The following is a 15,346-nucleotide window of genomic DNA, read 5'->3' as shown; positions in this document are numbered from 1 at the left end:
AAATATTATAATGTCATAACTGGAAAGATTGTAGTCTACATAATTTATTAGTTGTAAATGAACTGGTATTTTTAGCATTAGCTCTTTAAAATGTTTACAGTCTAAAAATGGAAACAATTTGATATGTTGAATCATTTTGGATATTTTATGACTTTGTAAATGTGCATTCATTGCAGGGTCAGAAATTATTACGGGCTTGGGGTAAAAAGACCACTAAAATCAATAAAAATAAACATGAATGGCCATCAATAGGTATATGTGATGAGTGGGGCGGGGCCTCGCTGCTGTTACTACGTCTCTCAGCCCCGCCCCACTCGTCACAGTATATTAAAAGATAACCTACAGTGCATCTTACTGAAATGCCTCATGTAATCGCTCATTCATTGTTTCATGCTGCGGAAAATGAGTAAAGCTTGTAAACAATGCTTCGTAACTATTTACCTCAGAATAAACATTCGGCGTCCATATTGCATATTCATATTTTTACTTAACGTGTTCTCTACATGGTGCATGGTGATAAATAAATAAAACCCATTTATTCTGTGGCACTTAAATAATTAATTTTGGTGCCTTATTTTGTTTCTTAAAGTTGCCAATGACTCCTTAACTGTATTTTTTTTAATTGCCTCTGCTCAACTAAACAAAATCGATTACGACTGTCATGAAGAAATAAAAAAAGAGAGTATTGCTGGTAACAACCAATAGTATTTTAATTGATTGATTGGATTAACGTAAAAAATGCACCAGGAAACCAATTCCAGAGGGAAAAAATTTTTTCTGAGCCTGACTCAGTGTAACTAGTTGAGTAATATATGCCCTTTCGTTTTAACCAGGCTGGAGTTTCCAGATGGGCTCAGCCTACCAGTTTCATAGCTGGCGAGTGTTTGTGCTGGTGTGTGCGTTCCCCTCCGTCGCCGCTATCGCTGCGCTGACCACCATGCCAGAGAGCCCACGCTTCTACCTGGAGGTTAGTGACGTCCCACATTCCAGCTTGGATCTGTTTTTGGGTCATGTTGTAGAAAAAAATTGCAGAATAAGTTTGTAAATCAAAGATGTCTTTTCTGCAATGTGTGTGTTTTAACAGAACGGAAAACATGATGAAGGATGGATGATTCTGAAACAGGTCCATGACACCAACATGAGGGCCAAGGGCTACCCAGAGAGGGTTTTCTCTGTGAGTACCAATTCATTCACTGTCAGAAGGAACAATAACATTCGAACGGAAGTGATCTGTGGAAATCTGTGGAATTTCAATTCTTCAGTATGAATTAGAAATGAATTATGCAGCCACGCTAATGGGTTTCCATTTATCCGGCCGAACTGGAGTCAAATTGGTTTTCATGCACATTTAATGAAGGTGAATAAAGTTATTATTTAGATGTAAATTATTTTGGTAACGTAAAGGACATTTTATAACTGTTATGGGCCCTTTTAATGTCTGCAATGATTAGCATTGTAAATCTTAATCTTGCCGCTTAATTAGACACGGCAAACCTCTCATTGTTAAAGTAATTAATAATGGCTATCCATGAGCAGATTCCAACCAATTGACACACAAAACTGAGAATATCACTAATGTATTAAGGCACATTTTGAAGCATGCTGTGAAATCCCCAGGTCACCACTATTAAGACGGTGAAACAGATGGATGAGTTGGTTGACATGGGTGGAGAGGGCACAGCCTGGCATCAGCGCTGGAGGATCAAGCTGACCAACCTCTTCCATCAGGTAGAGTACGATAAAAACAGCAAAAGTCACTAAAATGACATCACCCATTTGAACTTTTCATTTCAAATGATCGACAGAGGACATATTTTATACCTTTACACATTTTATTTAATATCAGTCAAAAATTCCATTCAAAAGTTTAGTGGCAGTAAGATTTGTATTTTTTTTTTTATTAACACTTTTATTCAGCAAACAGGCAATAACTGATCAGAAGTGACAGAAAAGACATTTATAATGTTACAAAAGATTTATATTTAAATCTTTTTGAAAATTCTATCCATCAAAGAATCCTGAAAAAAAATGTGTCATGGTTTACGCAAACATATCAAGCAACACCAGGTTTAAAACTATTAGAACCAATTGTGTTAACTAAATAGCTTAAATAAATGTAAATAATAATATTTAAAAAGAACAAAGACAAAAATCACAAAACAAAATGACAAATAAAAACTGAAAATGAAAATAAAAGCTCATTCAAAACATGAATAAAAACTATAACAATACAGTACATAAATAATAATAAAATAACACTATGCAGCACAACTGTTTTCAACAATTAATTAAAAATAAATATTTATTGATAACCAAATCACCATATTAAAATGATTTCTAAAGGATCAAGTGACAGGAATACTGTATTTTTGATTAAATAAATGTAGCCTTGATGAGCTTAATGGACATACAAAACATAAAAATCTTGTTCAACCCCAAACTTTTAAACAGCAGTGTACTGTATTTATAGAATTTACTATAAATGACTGTTGTTATAATTAGTTAACATTTGCAGGTGGTCATATGGTAACATGCTTGTGTCTAAATGACACATGGCAATTATGATTGACACATATTTGCAGCATAGGTTCCATAAATTGTAAACATTGAAGTGTGTACAGTACTTTAAACTCCAAAGCGTGTCTTCCAATTGTTTATCTTGGGTTTCCAGGTGTGGAGCAATTTCCTGACAGTGTTTAATCCAGAGTACCGGAGGACCACCTACATGATGATGGCCGTGTGGTTTTCAATGTCCTTCAGGTAAATACATTAAACTACATGCATTTTCCAACCCATCCAATGATTTTTCCCTCTGCATTGATTCATGTTTTGTTGCTCTCTGCCTTCAGCTACTACGGACTGACTGTTTGGTTCCCTGACATGATCAAATACCTGCAGAAACAAGAGTACTCCTCACGCACAAAGGTCTTCATCAAAGAAAAAGTGGAGCATGTGACCTTTAACTTCACCCTGGAGAACCAGATCCACCGGAATGGAGAGTACTTCAACAACAAGTAAGTGCCACTCATAGGCAGTATGCCAAACATATTTCAGTAAATAGGCCTGACCTTTGTATAAAAGGTGAATTGTGTTGTGGCATTTTGCTTGCTTTTTAAAGCCGTATTCCAGATTAAATGCAATTTAAGTATGATAGATTTACGTAACAACCTTGTCTTTTGAGCATGCCTCTGTTTTTCTTATATTTATGGCAGAATTTAACTAGGACAATGAAAATTGGTTGCTATTAGCATTTTAGTACCATGCAATGTTATTTCTGTTCAAAAACCTAGTAAGCTGCCTACCAAGACAACAATTTAAGGCATCATTTGTGTGAAGACAACTTCTTCGGGCCAAAATCTAAGGCAGCAGCATTATTTTATTATCAGTTATAAAAAAAAAAGTTACTGCACTACTGCATTTAGCAATATTGTAAATTAGCTTTTAATTTACTATATTATGTAGAAGTTCTTCACTGTGAGTGAATAAGACACAAAGTTTGCAATTTGTAATACGTGTAGGGGCAAAAGAAACCATGGGGGAACCACAGGGCTCGATTCTGGGACAAGTAGACTTTTCAAAGGAGCAAGTGAGAGACAGTTTTACTTGCCCAACAGGAAAAGAAGCCTGATTTAAACATCAACAGCAAAAATAATAAGTGTAGCACTAAAACTTTTTTTTACATTTGGGCGAGAATGATTCTGATTTTATTTCATTCAGTGTAAACGGTGACTTATGTTTTATAAGCGCAGTGCTGCCAGTCAAGACTAACCACTTTAAGATTTATAATCTATTCATTATTGAACAACAAAATTGGTAATGATCACTTTGGTACATTGGGAAGGCAAAAAAAAAAAAAAAATTACATTAAAAAAAGGGTCAGCCAGCCAAATCAGTCAAATCAGATTCTTAGAAAGAATTGGCAAATCTGTTTTAGCGTCACACTTTCACACTTTTGGAATTGGCCAAGAAAATTGAAGTTTATCTCTAATATATACAGTTTTCATTTTAATGTAAGTTCTATTTTTTTTTTTTTACTTTTTGCATTTTTATTTAAAAATATTTAAATAATTCTGTATAGTGTAACTATATTTTTATTTTAGTTTTAGTAATTTTTGTACTGTACTTCAAGTTTATACTTTAAGTTCAGGTTTTTCATCCAATATTTATATATTAGATTTATTTCAATGAACAAAAATTATTTTATTAGTTTTAAATTTAGTCACAATAACAACCCTGATCACACAGTGTATCCTTTTTAGAAAGACAGTCCCAGAGTGTGTTGTTAAAAATCATGTGATGCAGATGAGTTGAGATGATGCTTTGTTTATTATTTGCGTTGTACTGTATATTAATATTATTTATGTATGTTTCATGTTTACCACAGGACAAACGAAATGTGTGTTTTGGTGATTGCACCAGCTTTATCCTTTATACAATTAGATTTACATTGTCTATTTTTATTTGGGCCACTTTGTAGACACTAAAGGAAATCTAAATACTTCTAAGCAATTTCTTTGTGATTCTTTTCTCTTTGTAATTAAAGGTTCTTGAATCTGAAGATGAAGTCTATGGTATTTGAAGACTCCCTGTTTGAGGAATGCTACTTTGAGGATATCACGTCAAGCAACACCTTCTTCAGAAACTGCACCTTCATCGCCACCCTCTTCTACAACACAGGTGAGAAGACCACAGGTTGCACCCTTCTAGCTATAAACAAATATAGTGCTGCTGTTGAATGTCGAGTGCGATTGACACATTCAGGCATATTAAATATTTGCATTTCATCTGTAATCGTTCAAAGATTTGATGCTTTATAAGAAGACACTTGTATGACATGTTTTTCTTCGGTCAAAATGGCTCCAGTTTCTAGAGCTATTGAATGCATTAAAAATGTTTCAGGTATCCTAGCAACACCAGCTCAGATTCTTCCCCTGCTTGTCTGTGAAGGAATGACAATCTGCTTTTCCTGATTTAGTCATACTGGGGGGTTAAGATTGTTTCTCCTGAACAGCTTGCAAATTAATGACGAGACTAAGAAACAAAGGCTCTGTTCCAAAACCTATTATGCTTCCTACCTAGACAGCATTGTAATGTTTACGTGAATGCATTTGCAGATGATTTTATCCAAAGCAACTTCCATTGAATTAGATAGTTCACTGTCATAATTTACTGGTCCTCATGTCATTCCAAACCTGTATGCATTTCTTCCTTCTTCAAAGCACAAAAGAAGATATTGGTAACTAAGCAGTTTCAGGTCCCATTGACTTGTGTGGACTTTTCCTTTAAGGTGTATTTTATAAGTTCATGCATCATAGGCATGCAAAACCCTGTTTTTCAGAAGGTGAAGATGCACTGCAGTGAGATAAATTAATAAATTAATCCAAGCTGGCAATGAATATATTATCGATATCCTGTGTGAATGAACATGTGAAGGCAGTAGACAGTTTTAGAATAAAGGCAAATATCAAATATGCAATTTCTTTCAGTCCTCTGTGTAATAAAGTAGCTCAATGCATTAGACCACATGCATAAAGATGTCATCTGTCTGTTGTTCTAGAGTGACCATATGTCCTTTTTTTCCCCCAGACAAGTCTTGGCTGTGATTTCGAAGTTGTCTAAAATATCCAGGTTTTAGGTTTGTTTTCATATTGTTTTCATACTTGCTGAAGGTAATGACTGAACAGTGGTTTGACCAATAACGTGCAGGCATTGTACATAATCAACCAATCATGGCATGTAATAAGGTGGAATCTGCAGAGAACGGTCAAAGCAATGCAAATATGCATACATACTGTATAATGTATAAGAACTAGAAAGCATGTCAATTGGAAAACAAAGCCAAAACCCGGCAATTTAGAAGTCACGGCAAGGACAACACAGTCTGGAAACAAGAGGACGCATGGTCACCCTATTGATTCGTATGGCAGTCTGACCTAGAAACGCCTACCGACTTTAACTGGTGTAAGGGAGGAATAGCTGCTGCATTGGTTAATAAGAGCCCTCATCTGTTTTTAGACTTGTTCAAGTACCGGCTGATCAACAGCAAACTCATCAACAGCACATTTCTGCATAACAAAGAGGGCTGTATGCTGGATTTCAGCGATGAAAACAACGCCTACATGATCTATTTCGTCAGCTTCCTTGGCACACTTGCCGTCCTGCCTGGGAACATTGTGTCAGCTCTGCTCATGGACAAGATTGGACGTCTAAGAATGCTGGGTAAGAAAAACAAGTTGCATCGGTGCAATTTTGGGAGTTCAGAATAGTATGAATTATTTTTTTTAAATAATAAACATTTTTGTCATCTGGTGCAGCCGGTTCCAGTGTGATTTCCTGTGTCAGCTGCTTCTTCCTGTCATTTGGAAACAGTGAATCGGCTATGATCGCCTTGCTCTGCCTTTTTGGGGGCATCAGCATTGCATCATGGAATGCCCTGGATGTGCTAACGGTAGAGCTGTACCCCTCGGACAAGAGGTGGGCCAAGCTCATATTTCTATGGTTACTGTGCATCTATCACAATTGTACCCATTTCTCTGTGCATGTGTTTTAAACTTGTGTTATCTCAATATGTATTTGGGCACTTACACATATATTTGTCATCAAGGACTTGGATATAAACAAGATTTTCTCCAGTAATGAAAATGTTTTCATACGACATGAAAGATTACTAGATCAAATGTATGTCAGTAATTTTGTGCTGCATTGCCACTGCAGTGCAGATCAAATATATTATAATTTAGGGCATATCTAAAAATTCTTAGTCGAAATGAATAAAGTCTCAGTGGTTTTGCCACAAAGTGCTATGCATTATTTCTAAGAAAATATTTTGACAGTGCCTACTTAACAATATTTGCTCTTTAGCACCCCTAAGAGTTCAATTGCTGAACAACCGTTTTATTTCAGAAACATTGTTATAAAAGATCTCAAATAACTTTCTATTTAGTAAAGAATCCTGTACAATTTTTATTTATTTTTTGGTGAACAACCTTCTTAAAAGAAACAATGTTTTTCTTAGAACATTTTTCCACTGTAAAGAAGCACTTGTGTACTGGAAAGGTTCCATAGCTTCTTTGTGGAACCATCAGTGACAAATAAAGAGCTTTATTTATTTTTTAAGTAGGCCTATAGAATGACTTCTAAAGAATCCTGTGACACTGAAGACTGGAGCAACGATGCAAAAAATGAGTCTGAGATAAATTACATTTAAAAAAAAAAAAAATTGTTTTAAATTCTAATTATATTTCACAATATTACTTTTTTTTTGCACAAATAAATGGAGCCTTGGTGAGCATAAGAGACTTCATTCAAAAAATCGTAAAAGATTTGACCACCCCCAAAACTCTTGTATAGTAATACAGATAGATAGATAGATAGATAGATAGATAGATAGATAGATAGATAGATAGATAGATAGAAGGATGAATTTATGATCCATTTTATGTTATTTTTACTCTTTTCCTCCTTTTTTTCCACAGAACTACAGCCTTTGGGTTTCTGAATGCCCTCTGTAAGTTAGCTGCAGTTTTGGGCATAAGCATCTTCCAGTCGTTCGTGGGCATCACTAAAGCGGTGCCCATCCTCTTCGCATCGGGGGCTTTGGCAGTCGGAAGCTTCTTGGCCCTCAAGCTCCCTGAGACTCGCGGTCAGGTGCTTCAATAGTGCAGCGTTCCAGCACGCAGGTGCCGGCATTTGAGTTTGACCCTGTCCGTGAGTGAGCGATGCTGGAAGCAGCCGAAACAAATCCCACATTTACTCCAATATGTGCAGTTGTATTATTATTTCATTTAATTTGATTTCATTCAAATCTACATGCATAGATATGTTCCCAGCTGATGTTTGACTGTCTCACGGGAAGACCATGTGTGCATTTGTGTGCGTGTCGAAAAACTGCCATGTTAAACACATGTGAGATTTAATTTGTTAAAAGTTAATTTTGACTTTCCCCTTTAATCTTCATCCAAGCCATCACTTGATTTTAAAACCATCACGAGGACCCGTGAAATCAGTAGGTAGATATATTTGAGTGGACAGCGTTGGTCTAGTGGTACAGGTGATGGTTAATGTTGTTGCTTTACTCTTTTCCGTTGTGTCCCAAGAACTTAAAAAGTGTGTGATACTGCAGTTTTCAAGCACGTCTCACATTTTAGATGTTTTAATGCATTAACACTATAGATAGTTGTTCGATCATTTTTGGTTTTACTCCATCTGAAGAATTCGGTTGTTCTTTCAAAATGTCTGACTATTGACGGTGTTGTGCATGAAATGAAGCGTGACGATTCATAAGAATATGCTTGAAGATAGTGAACATAACTAATGAAAGTGCTCTGTATTATGCTACTCTACCTATGATTCTTTGGACATGATGTAAAATATGAGCTGCGTGACATGATGGGTTATCATTTGTATGATTTAGTATGTCATTATTCATTTTATGTGTTATTGTTTTATGCTATCAACACAGAGTTTATTTGTGCTCCTTCTGAGAACCACATAGTAGCTCCAGTAGTGTCGCTTTTGAATGTGTGCGAACATTACATTCGCCCCCGTTTTCATACAAACAATCCATTTAACACATGCGAAAAACGAAAAAAAAAAAAATGAAGCACAATGTGATTTGATTAAACTCAAAACAATAGTTTTATTTTGATGATTATGTAAATTATGTATTGAATATAAATATATAAAAATAAGCTGTAATTCAAGTCTGTCTGTTTGAACACTTAAATATACAAACATATATATATATATATATATATATATATATATATATATATATATATATAAGGATATTTACATGTTCAAATGTTGAACTATCAACATAATGTCTTAGATTCCCTTTGATGTATGTATATACAGTTTATCTGTTTTTCTCAAAGCAAATATATATATAAAAAAAGTCAATACACTGATTTGCAGTACACACAAACACCCTCCTTCATGTTTTCTCTTGTGTTCTTGTAAAGAAACAGAGCTATCCGTCTGTGTGTGGGTGTGTGTGTAAGTGTGGAAGTATGTGTGCTTGCATGTGAAATGTTGAGTGTTCTCTGAATATTTGTATTTATTTATATAACTGTTTATGAGAGTTTGATTTTATAGTATTTTTTACTTTGAGTATGAGTATCTGTAGAAACAGATGTAGTGCCATATGCAGGGTGATTTTTTTTTTTTGCTGTATCATTGTTGACCTGGTGTTCAATTCTTTGGTAACTTGGTAGCAGAAACTGAATATATCAAAAAAAAGTGAAAGTCAAAACCCATTTTTTTTTTTTTTTTAATGAAGCAACATATATTGGAAGCAAAAGCAACTTGTCGAATTCTGCTACATTTTACCAAGCACAATCAATACTAGTTCCATGGAGTGTCATGGAAAACTGGTTAAATAAACAGATACTGAAGCAAAAAATTACAAATAAAAAATCAGAGAAGACAAAACCCCCTCTGGCTGGAATCTATATTTCCGCCCTGTTGCTTGTAAACACAGCCAGCACTTTTTTGGTTTCATTCAACGTTCTTTACTGCCGTTTTGTAGGATAGCAGCCATATTATGTGCTCAGAGTAGACACACAATTCAGCCAACCCTTTTTTAGATTGACAGTAAGTATACACAAACTATAGTAGCTTTCAAGCGCTCAAAATGTTTATAACAGCCTTATAGATCATTTCGATTGGATGAAGTGGCATTGCGCAGGGCCACGCGTCACACAGTTTAAAAATTCAACTGTTTTAGAAGCTGCCATCCCTGCCGTGACCGTCGGTCACCAGTAGTGTCACAGATGCTGTAGTGACAATCTCTATATGTGCCATGTGGTGACCGTGCGCATCTTTAATTGCCAAATATTTTCTACTTCCTCGGTTTGTACTGGCAGATCTCACATCATCACGGCACAGAAAAAAACGTGATTTATAATACATCGATGTTGTAGCAGGGTGTGGCATTCCAAGCAGAAAAAGGATATGAAAAAGAAACCATTTTGAAACTTATCTCCATCAGGTGTTTTACTCAGATGGGACACACTTATTGCTCTAGCAGACATTTAAAATGAGCTGAAAGCTCTGTGCAATTTAGAGAATGCTTGTAAAAGATAATGATTAAAGATTTGGTTTGTACGCACAACCAGTCATCTGTTATATAAAGAACTTCTTTGTCACTGTCAAAATGGCCCACTGAACACATTTCCAGACAATCCTGCAGTTTGTAACCCTTCATATGGTCACATCTCCAATGTGTAGCTGTTGTTCCCTTCATTGAATTACAAATTGCTGTTGTATGCTGTGAATTACAGTAACTAATCTCAGTGAAGCTATGACTTATCTGTGTACAAGCAGTCCTGGATTTGGTCCTCACTTAAGATTGTGTACTGGCTGTAATGGGTTTTGTTACAGGGTCTTTTGTATTTCTAAATGTGTTCACTTAGCAACAATCAATCTTGTGTGCAAAAAGAAATCAAAGCAATAAGTGGTAAATATGTTCGCTCTGCCTCCAAACTATCGGGCAAGAAAGCACACTAAAATATCTGCTGGCCATATTTGATGAAACAGCAGCTGATTGAAAACAACAGGCCAACATCAGTGTACTCTACAAATATACCATAGGTCTTCTGATGCTTTTGTCAGTTTCAGTGTATTGCCATAATTTAAATGTGACAGAGAGTTTATCACCTTATCATTGTACTGTGCTGTAGCGATCGTAGATGTTTGTTTGTAAATGAATAAATATGTGGAATAATAAAACAAAAAGAAAAAATGTTGAACATGAGAAATAGAGTACTATTGTATGTTGTTCATTTTGTGTTTTTTGTACATGAGAATGGAAATGTTGACATTATTGCTGAATATAGAAACTATTCCATCCTTACCAAAATGGTTCTGTATTAGTTTGTGAGAGATTTACTTAGTTTTTTGACTCGTATTCTGGGGATCAGACTGCACTTGTGCGGTTGAAACTGTCCCTCAATGGATTTAAAACATACATACAAATAATAAACCAATGGTATAATGCTTGAATAGATTTTTGGAGTTCTTCATGTACCACAAACTTTATGCTGAATTTTTTTTTGTGTCATTTCAAACTCTAACGGCTTTTTCGTTTGTGAAACACAACCAATGTTATGCAGAAGATCTGAGGCCTGGTTTGTATTATAGATAGATAGATAGATAGATAGATAGATAGATAGATAGATAGATAGATAGATAGATAGATAGATAGATAGACAAAATTTTCATTTTGGAGTGGAGTATCCCTTTTAAAGAGCCACACAGATGGGAAATCAAAAATTACCTGTATTACAGTGTATGATGTAGCTGTCCATCAGTGTAAACAATGTGCAAAGTAATTAAACCAAAAAGTACACGATTTATAAAGTTATTGGCTTCTAAAGTAAGGAGTCGTCTCTGAATCGCTGAAACGAGTCGTTATAGATTTCAAATCTTTTGCCCATCTCTATGTACGTCACTAGGAACACTTTGCATAATAATCTCCGCCTACCGTCTTGGGAGAAACGGAACTCTGAGTCTGACCTGCCCTTTAGAACAACTGCCTTTATTTAGAACAACGAGCATCTCCGAATCACAACGCGAAGTATGATTATGAAGTTATGTGTCTGTTTTCTCCCGAGCGTCTTATCAGTATGTGTGCTCTCTGCAGCTTGTGCTGATCGTCATGTACAAACATGTCATTAAAATGAAGTGTAACTTCGTGAATACTCAACGAAGAGACATGAGAGAGATATCTATAGAAAGTTTGACATGTCTACTTTAAAACTAAACAAGTGCTGCCGAAAACAGATATTCTGTGATAAAGTAATCCATATGAAAACAACGCGATGTCTGCTTTTTATGTCTCCCTTCCTGACCACGCTCCTGCGCTGAACGCGCTATTCAGATTCAAACTAAAGCGCGCGGCTTGAATATGGCACAGAAGAAAAAGCAGCGAGACTGTTCAAGTTTTTTTTATTTTACTGTTTGCTTCGCAATGAGAGCAATAAGACATAATTCACCCCAAACAGATGCTAACGCATAGTTTACCGTGGAGGTGTGTGCGGAACAACCAATCAAACCTGACTATGTTAGTTGACCAATCAGAATACAGTATGCTACCGAAAGGTGGGGTTTAAGGAAACTGAATCTATTGAACAGCTTCACGCGAATTGTTTGGGGATCTATGAGAAATGAGGTCAGTTTAAAATGATATTTTGACAAAATGACAATGTTTTTTAACCTTGGATGGATTTAAACCTAATATACAGGACTTATAAACAGTGATAGAAAGCTTAGAATTTTCATCTTACTGGCTCTTTAAGTATGGAAATATTGCTTGGGCTGCCATGACATGACAACCCAAACACATCAGCTTTTTTATATACTTCTGATATGTAGCCTAAAATATACAAGTATAACAGTATTCATGTGTTGTCAACAGTATATTATGAAATCAATGCATAGACGTAGATTTTAAACTGCTATGGTTACATCCTCAATCGAATTCGAGTTCTGTTCTCGAACGTTTATTTGGCGCCAAATTCAAATGCGCGCTCTGACTAATTTGTAGCCAAATTCGGAGGTGTTGCGTTGTCTGGTCTGGTCTGTCTAGTTTGTTTATGTCATACATAAAATACACTTTTTTGTATAACTACTTTAGAAAATTGCCATCACCCTCATGTATCTGACGTAACCTTATGTCCAGCCGTGCAAGGCAGTAATACCATCTCAGTAACGTCTTCTAAACAGTGAAGGACTATCTGCAGCCAGGAATCGAGTTTATACAAAAACAACGAGCTGGAGGCGAAAGGTGAGGGAAATGATTTCCATATTTGATCGATCATGCATTTGTTAATATTATTTTGTTATATATTAATTATAACTATTAACTTTATTAACTCTAGGCTGAATGTAATAAAATTTATGTTTTGTTTTGTTTTGTTGTTCTTTTCAATAGAGAGTGAACACAGCAGCACAATTTAGCTGATTGGTTTAAATTAAAAGACATTAATCCTTTTTGATAAGATCACAGAAATTGATGTAGTAAAATAATATAATGTAATGTAATATGATATAATAAATAATACAGAACCCGTACTTAGCTACGTTTAGATCTTTATTCTATTCCTGCTAAAAAAAATCAAGTTGAAATTTTTGAGAGCATATTTCTCAAAGTCTAAATCAAAAATAAAAAATATCAGTAAAACTACAATATTTTTCACGAAATTTTTCTGCAGTGGAGTGTAAAAATATGCTCAAAAACTCATTTTTAATTAATTTTATAGAAACTTCAGTTTGTAAATAAATAAGCTTTTCCACTTTCTAGCTGTATTAGACACTCATAGATGTAGCAGAAAACATCTGGGTCATGTTTCCATTTTCTCCTGTTACTGGCTATAATTATATCCTTGAAATTGTGATCAGGTAGAAAATATCTTTTTATAAAAATATAATTTTCAATATTCAGATGTGAAACCATATAAAGGAATGGATACAGAGGCCAACAAAAATGCTGATTTATTTGTTTCATTTGACCTCCGCTCATTACTAACTCAGCGATTCTGCATTATATACATTTAAATCCAAACTCCACTGTCTGATATACTAAACTAAAGCTTGTAATCACTTTAATATCATATTGATTTTCTTCTATAAATCAACACACTATTCCCCTGTGGCGAAGGCACTTGAGTTTCCTAGCAACTAAAGAATAAAAAGTAAAGAAAATAAATAAATAATGAAAATCTACCTCGTTTGAGCTCTGTCACTATATTCTTTTTATCGACTATTTTTTATCTTAAAAAACAATTTTATACCATAATTTCCGTTTCTATAACTTGTGATAACTATGCGAGCTTGGCCCTGGGCGAGATCTCCACCCGGAACCGCTTCGCTCCCCTGGTGCTCATGTTCTCGATGTTTCTGTGCAGATACCCGAGATCCTGAAGGCCGACGGGAGCCCCAGAGCGGTCATGCTTCATGCCGGGGTTAACGACACCACGCTGCGGCAGACGGAGATTTTCAATTTTATATTGAAAATTCATACATGTGAGAATCGTTTGGGAATTGAACAAATAGCTGTCACCTGGCTTAGAGGAAGATAAATCATGTGTTTGTCTGGTTCTACACCTTACAGATGGTTGTTGAAAGGAAAAATGTTCTGGAATGCACATCGTATTTTGTGAGAGAGTGTGACATGCTTGAGCAAAACAGACTATTTTGGAAATCGGCAACCCAAAATTAGTAGAGAACTGGATTTCATTCAGCAAATATAATAAACAGAAGATGAGCGGCCGGTTATGCAGTGTTGTAATGGACAACAGTCATTATTTAGAAATATATGGCTAAATGCTTCAGTCCACCAATCAGAAGCAACTATTTTAGAGAGTCAACAACAACAAAACAAAAAAGTTAATTTTATTCTTCTAAAACTGGATGGAATCATCTTAAATCTGTACAGTAGCTGGCAGAAATTGTACCACCAGAGGGCAGCATAACATCAGAGTCTACGTATAACATGACATCTGTGAACTGGTGCCTCTTCCACTTAAATATCACATCTGGTTATGTAATTAAATATATAAGCAGAGCTTCATTTGTGTTAGAACAGGCTTGATCTCTGTCTGACACCTCCAGAATTGGATCTGGCATCTGTTTTTGTGGATCTCACATCATAAACACTGAAAGTAGTGATTTATTTAGGTAAGCAATGTTAACATGATTATTTAAAGCAACAAATATACTATGTAGGGTCAAAATCCTTACGTCAACTTTCATAATCTAATACCAAATACAAATATCAACAAGTTATAGAGGTGATGGAAATATGTTATTTAGGCGATATGCAGAGAAACATGACATTACTGCCTGTAACAGGAAAAAAGAAATACCTGGATAGCTAATAGCAATCTTTTTTAATGTTTTTTATTTTTTACATTTACAGTAGACTACGGTAAAGTCCAATAGAGTATAGTAAAGACAGTTATTTACTTAATAGTTAGTAATTAAATACATTGTCAAATAATTTTTTTACACAAAATTTCAGGTTGGTCAGTTGTGGCATCTTATGCTCAAATATATTTGTATAATATCTATAATCTATATAATCGACTGTTGTCACAGTAAAGGGATCGTCTGCATAGCTGTGTTAGTTTCATGTGTCTAATATCACACTATGTATTTTCTTTTCACATTTTAAATGTATTTAAACCCAAATCAATATTTCATATGTGCATTTTTATTTGGTAAGTATTCATGTAAAAGTACACTCACCTTACACTTTATGTCATGCACATACTTGTTTTGTAATAATAATAAGTTTACTGTGCAGTGATAGTAAATACTGACAATAACAGACTTTTGTTATGAA

General features: G+C 35.0%; 1 protein-coding gene across 1 annotated transcript in view; it reads left to right on the top strand.

Annotated features, from left to right (window-relative positions):
- The window catches only part of LOC128030368 (synaptic vesicle glycoprotein 2A-like), a 32,383-nt gene extending 21,379 nt beyond the window's left edge, over positions 1 to 11,004 (top strand). Inside the window, exons 5-13 of the mRNA XM_052617925.1 lie at positions 834 to 967; positions 1,085 to 1,174; positions 1,618 to 1,728; positions 2,672 to 2,760; positions 2,850 to 3,014; positions 4,544 to 4,677; positions 6,016 to 6,219; positions 6,315 to 6,474; positions 7,476 to 11,004. Coding sequence (XP_052473885.1) covers positions 834 to 967; positions 1,085 to 1,174; positions 1,618 to 1,728; positions 2,672 to 2,760; positions 2,850 to 3,014; positions 4,544 to 4,677; positions 6,016 to 6,219; positions 6,315 to 6,474; positions 7,476 to 7,659 — 1,271 coding nt within the window. The 3' untranslated portion in view covers positions 7,660 to 11,004. The remainder of the gene's footprint in view (positions 1 to 833; positions 968 to 1,084; positions 1,175 to 1,617; positions 1,729 to 2,671; positions 2,761 to 2,849; positions 3,015 to 4,543; positions 4,678 to 6,015; positions 6,220 to 6,314; positions 6,475 to 7,475) is intronic.
- Positions 11,005 to 15,346: the final 4,342 nt, after the last annotated feature.

This window comes from Carassius gibelio, chromosome A16, assembly GCF_023724105.1.
Source record: "Carassius gibelio isolate Cgi1373 ecotype wild population from Czech Republic chromosome A16, carGib1.2-hapl.c, whole genome shotgun sequence".
In the NCBI taxonomy this organism is placed as follows: domain Eukaryota; kingdom Metazoa; phylum Chordata; class Actinopteri; order Cypriniformes; family Cyprinidae; genus Carassius; species Carassius gibelio.
This window is presented reverse-complemented; position numbering and strand designations above follow the sequence as displayed.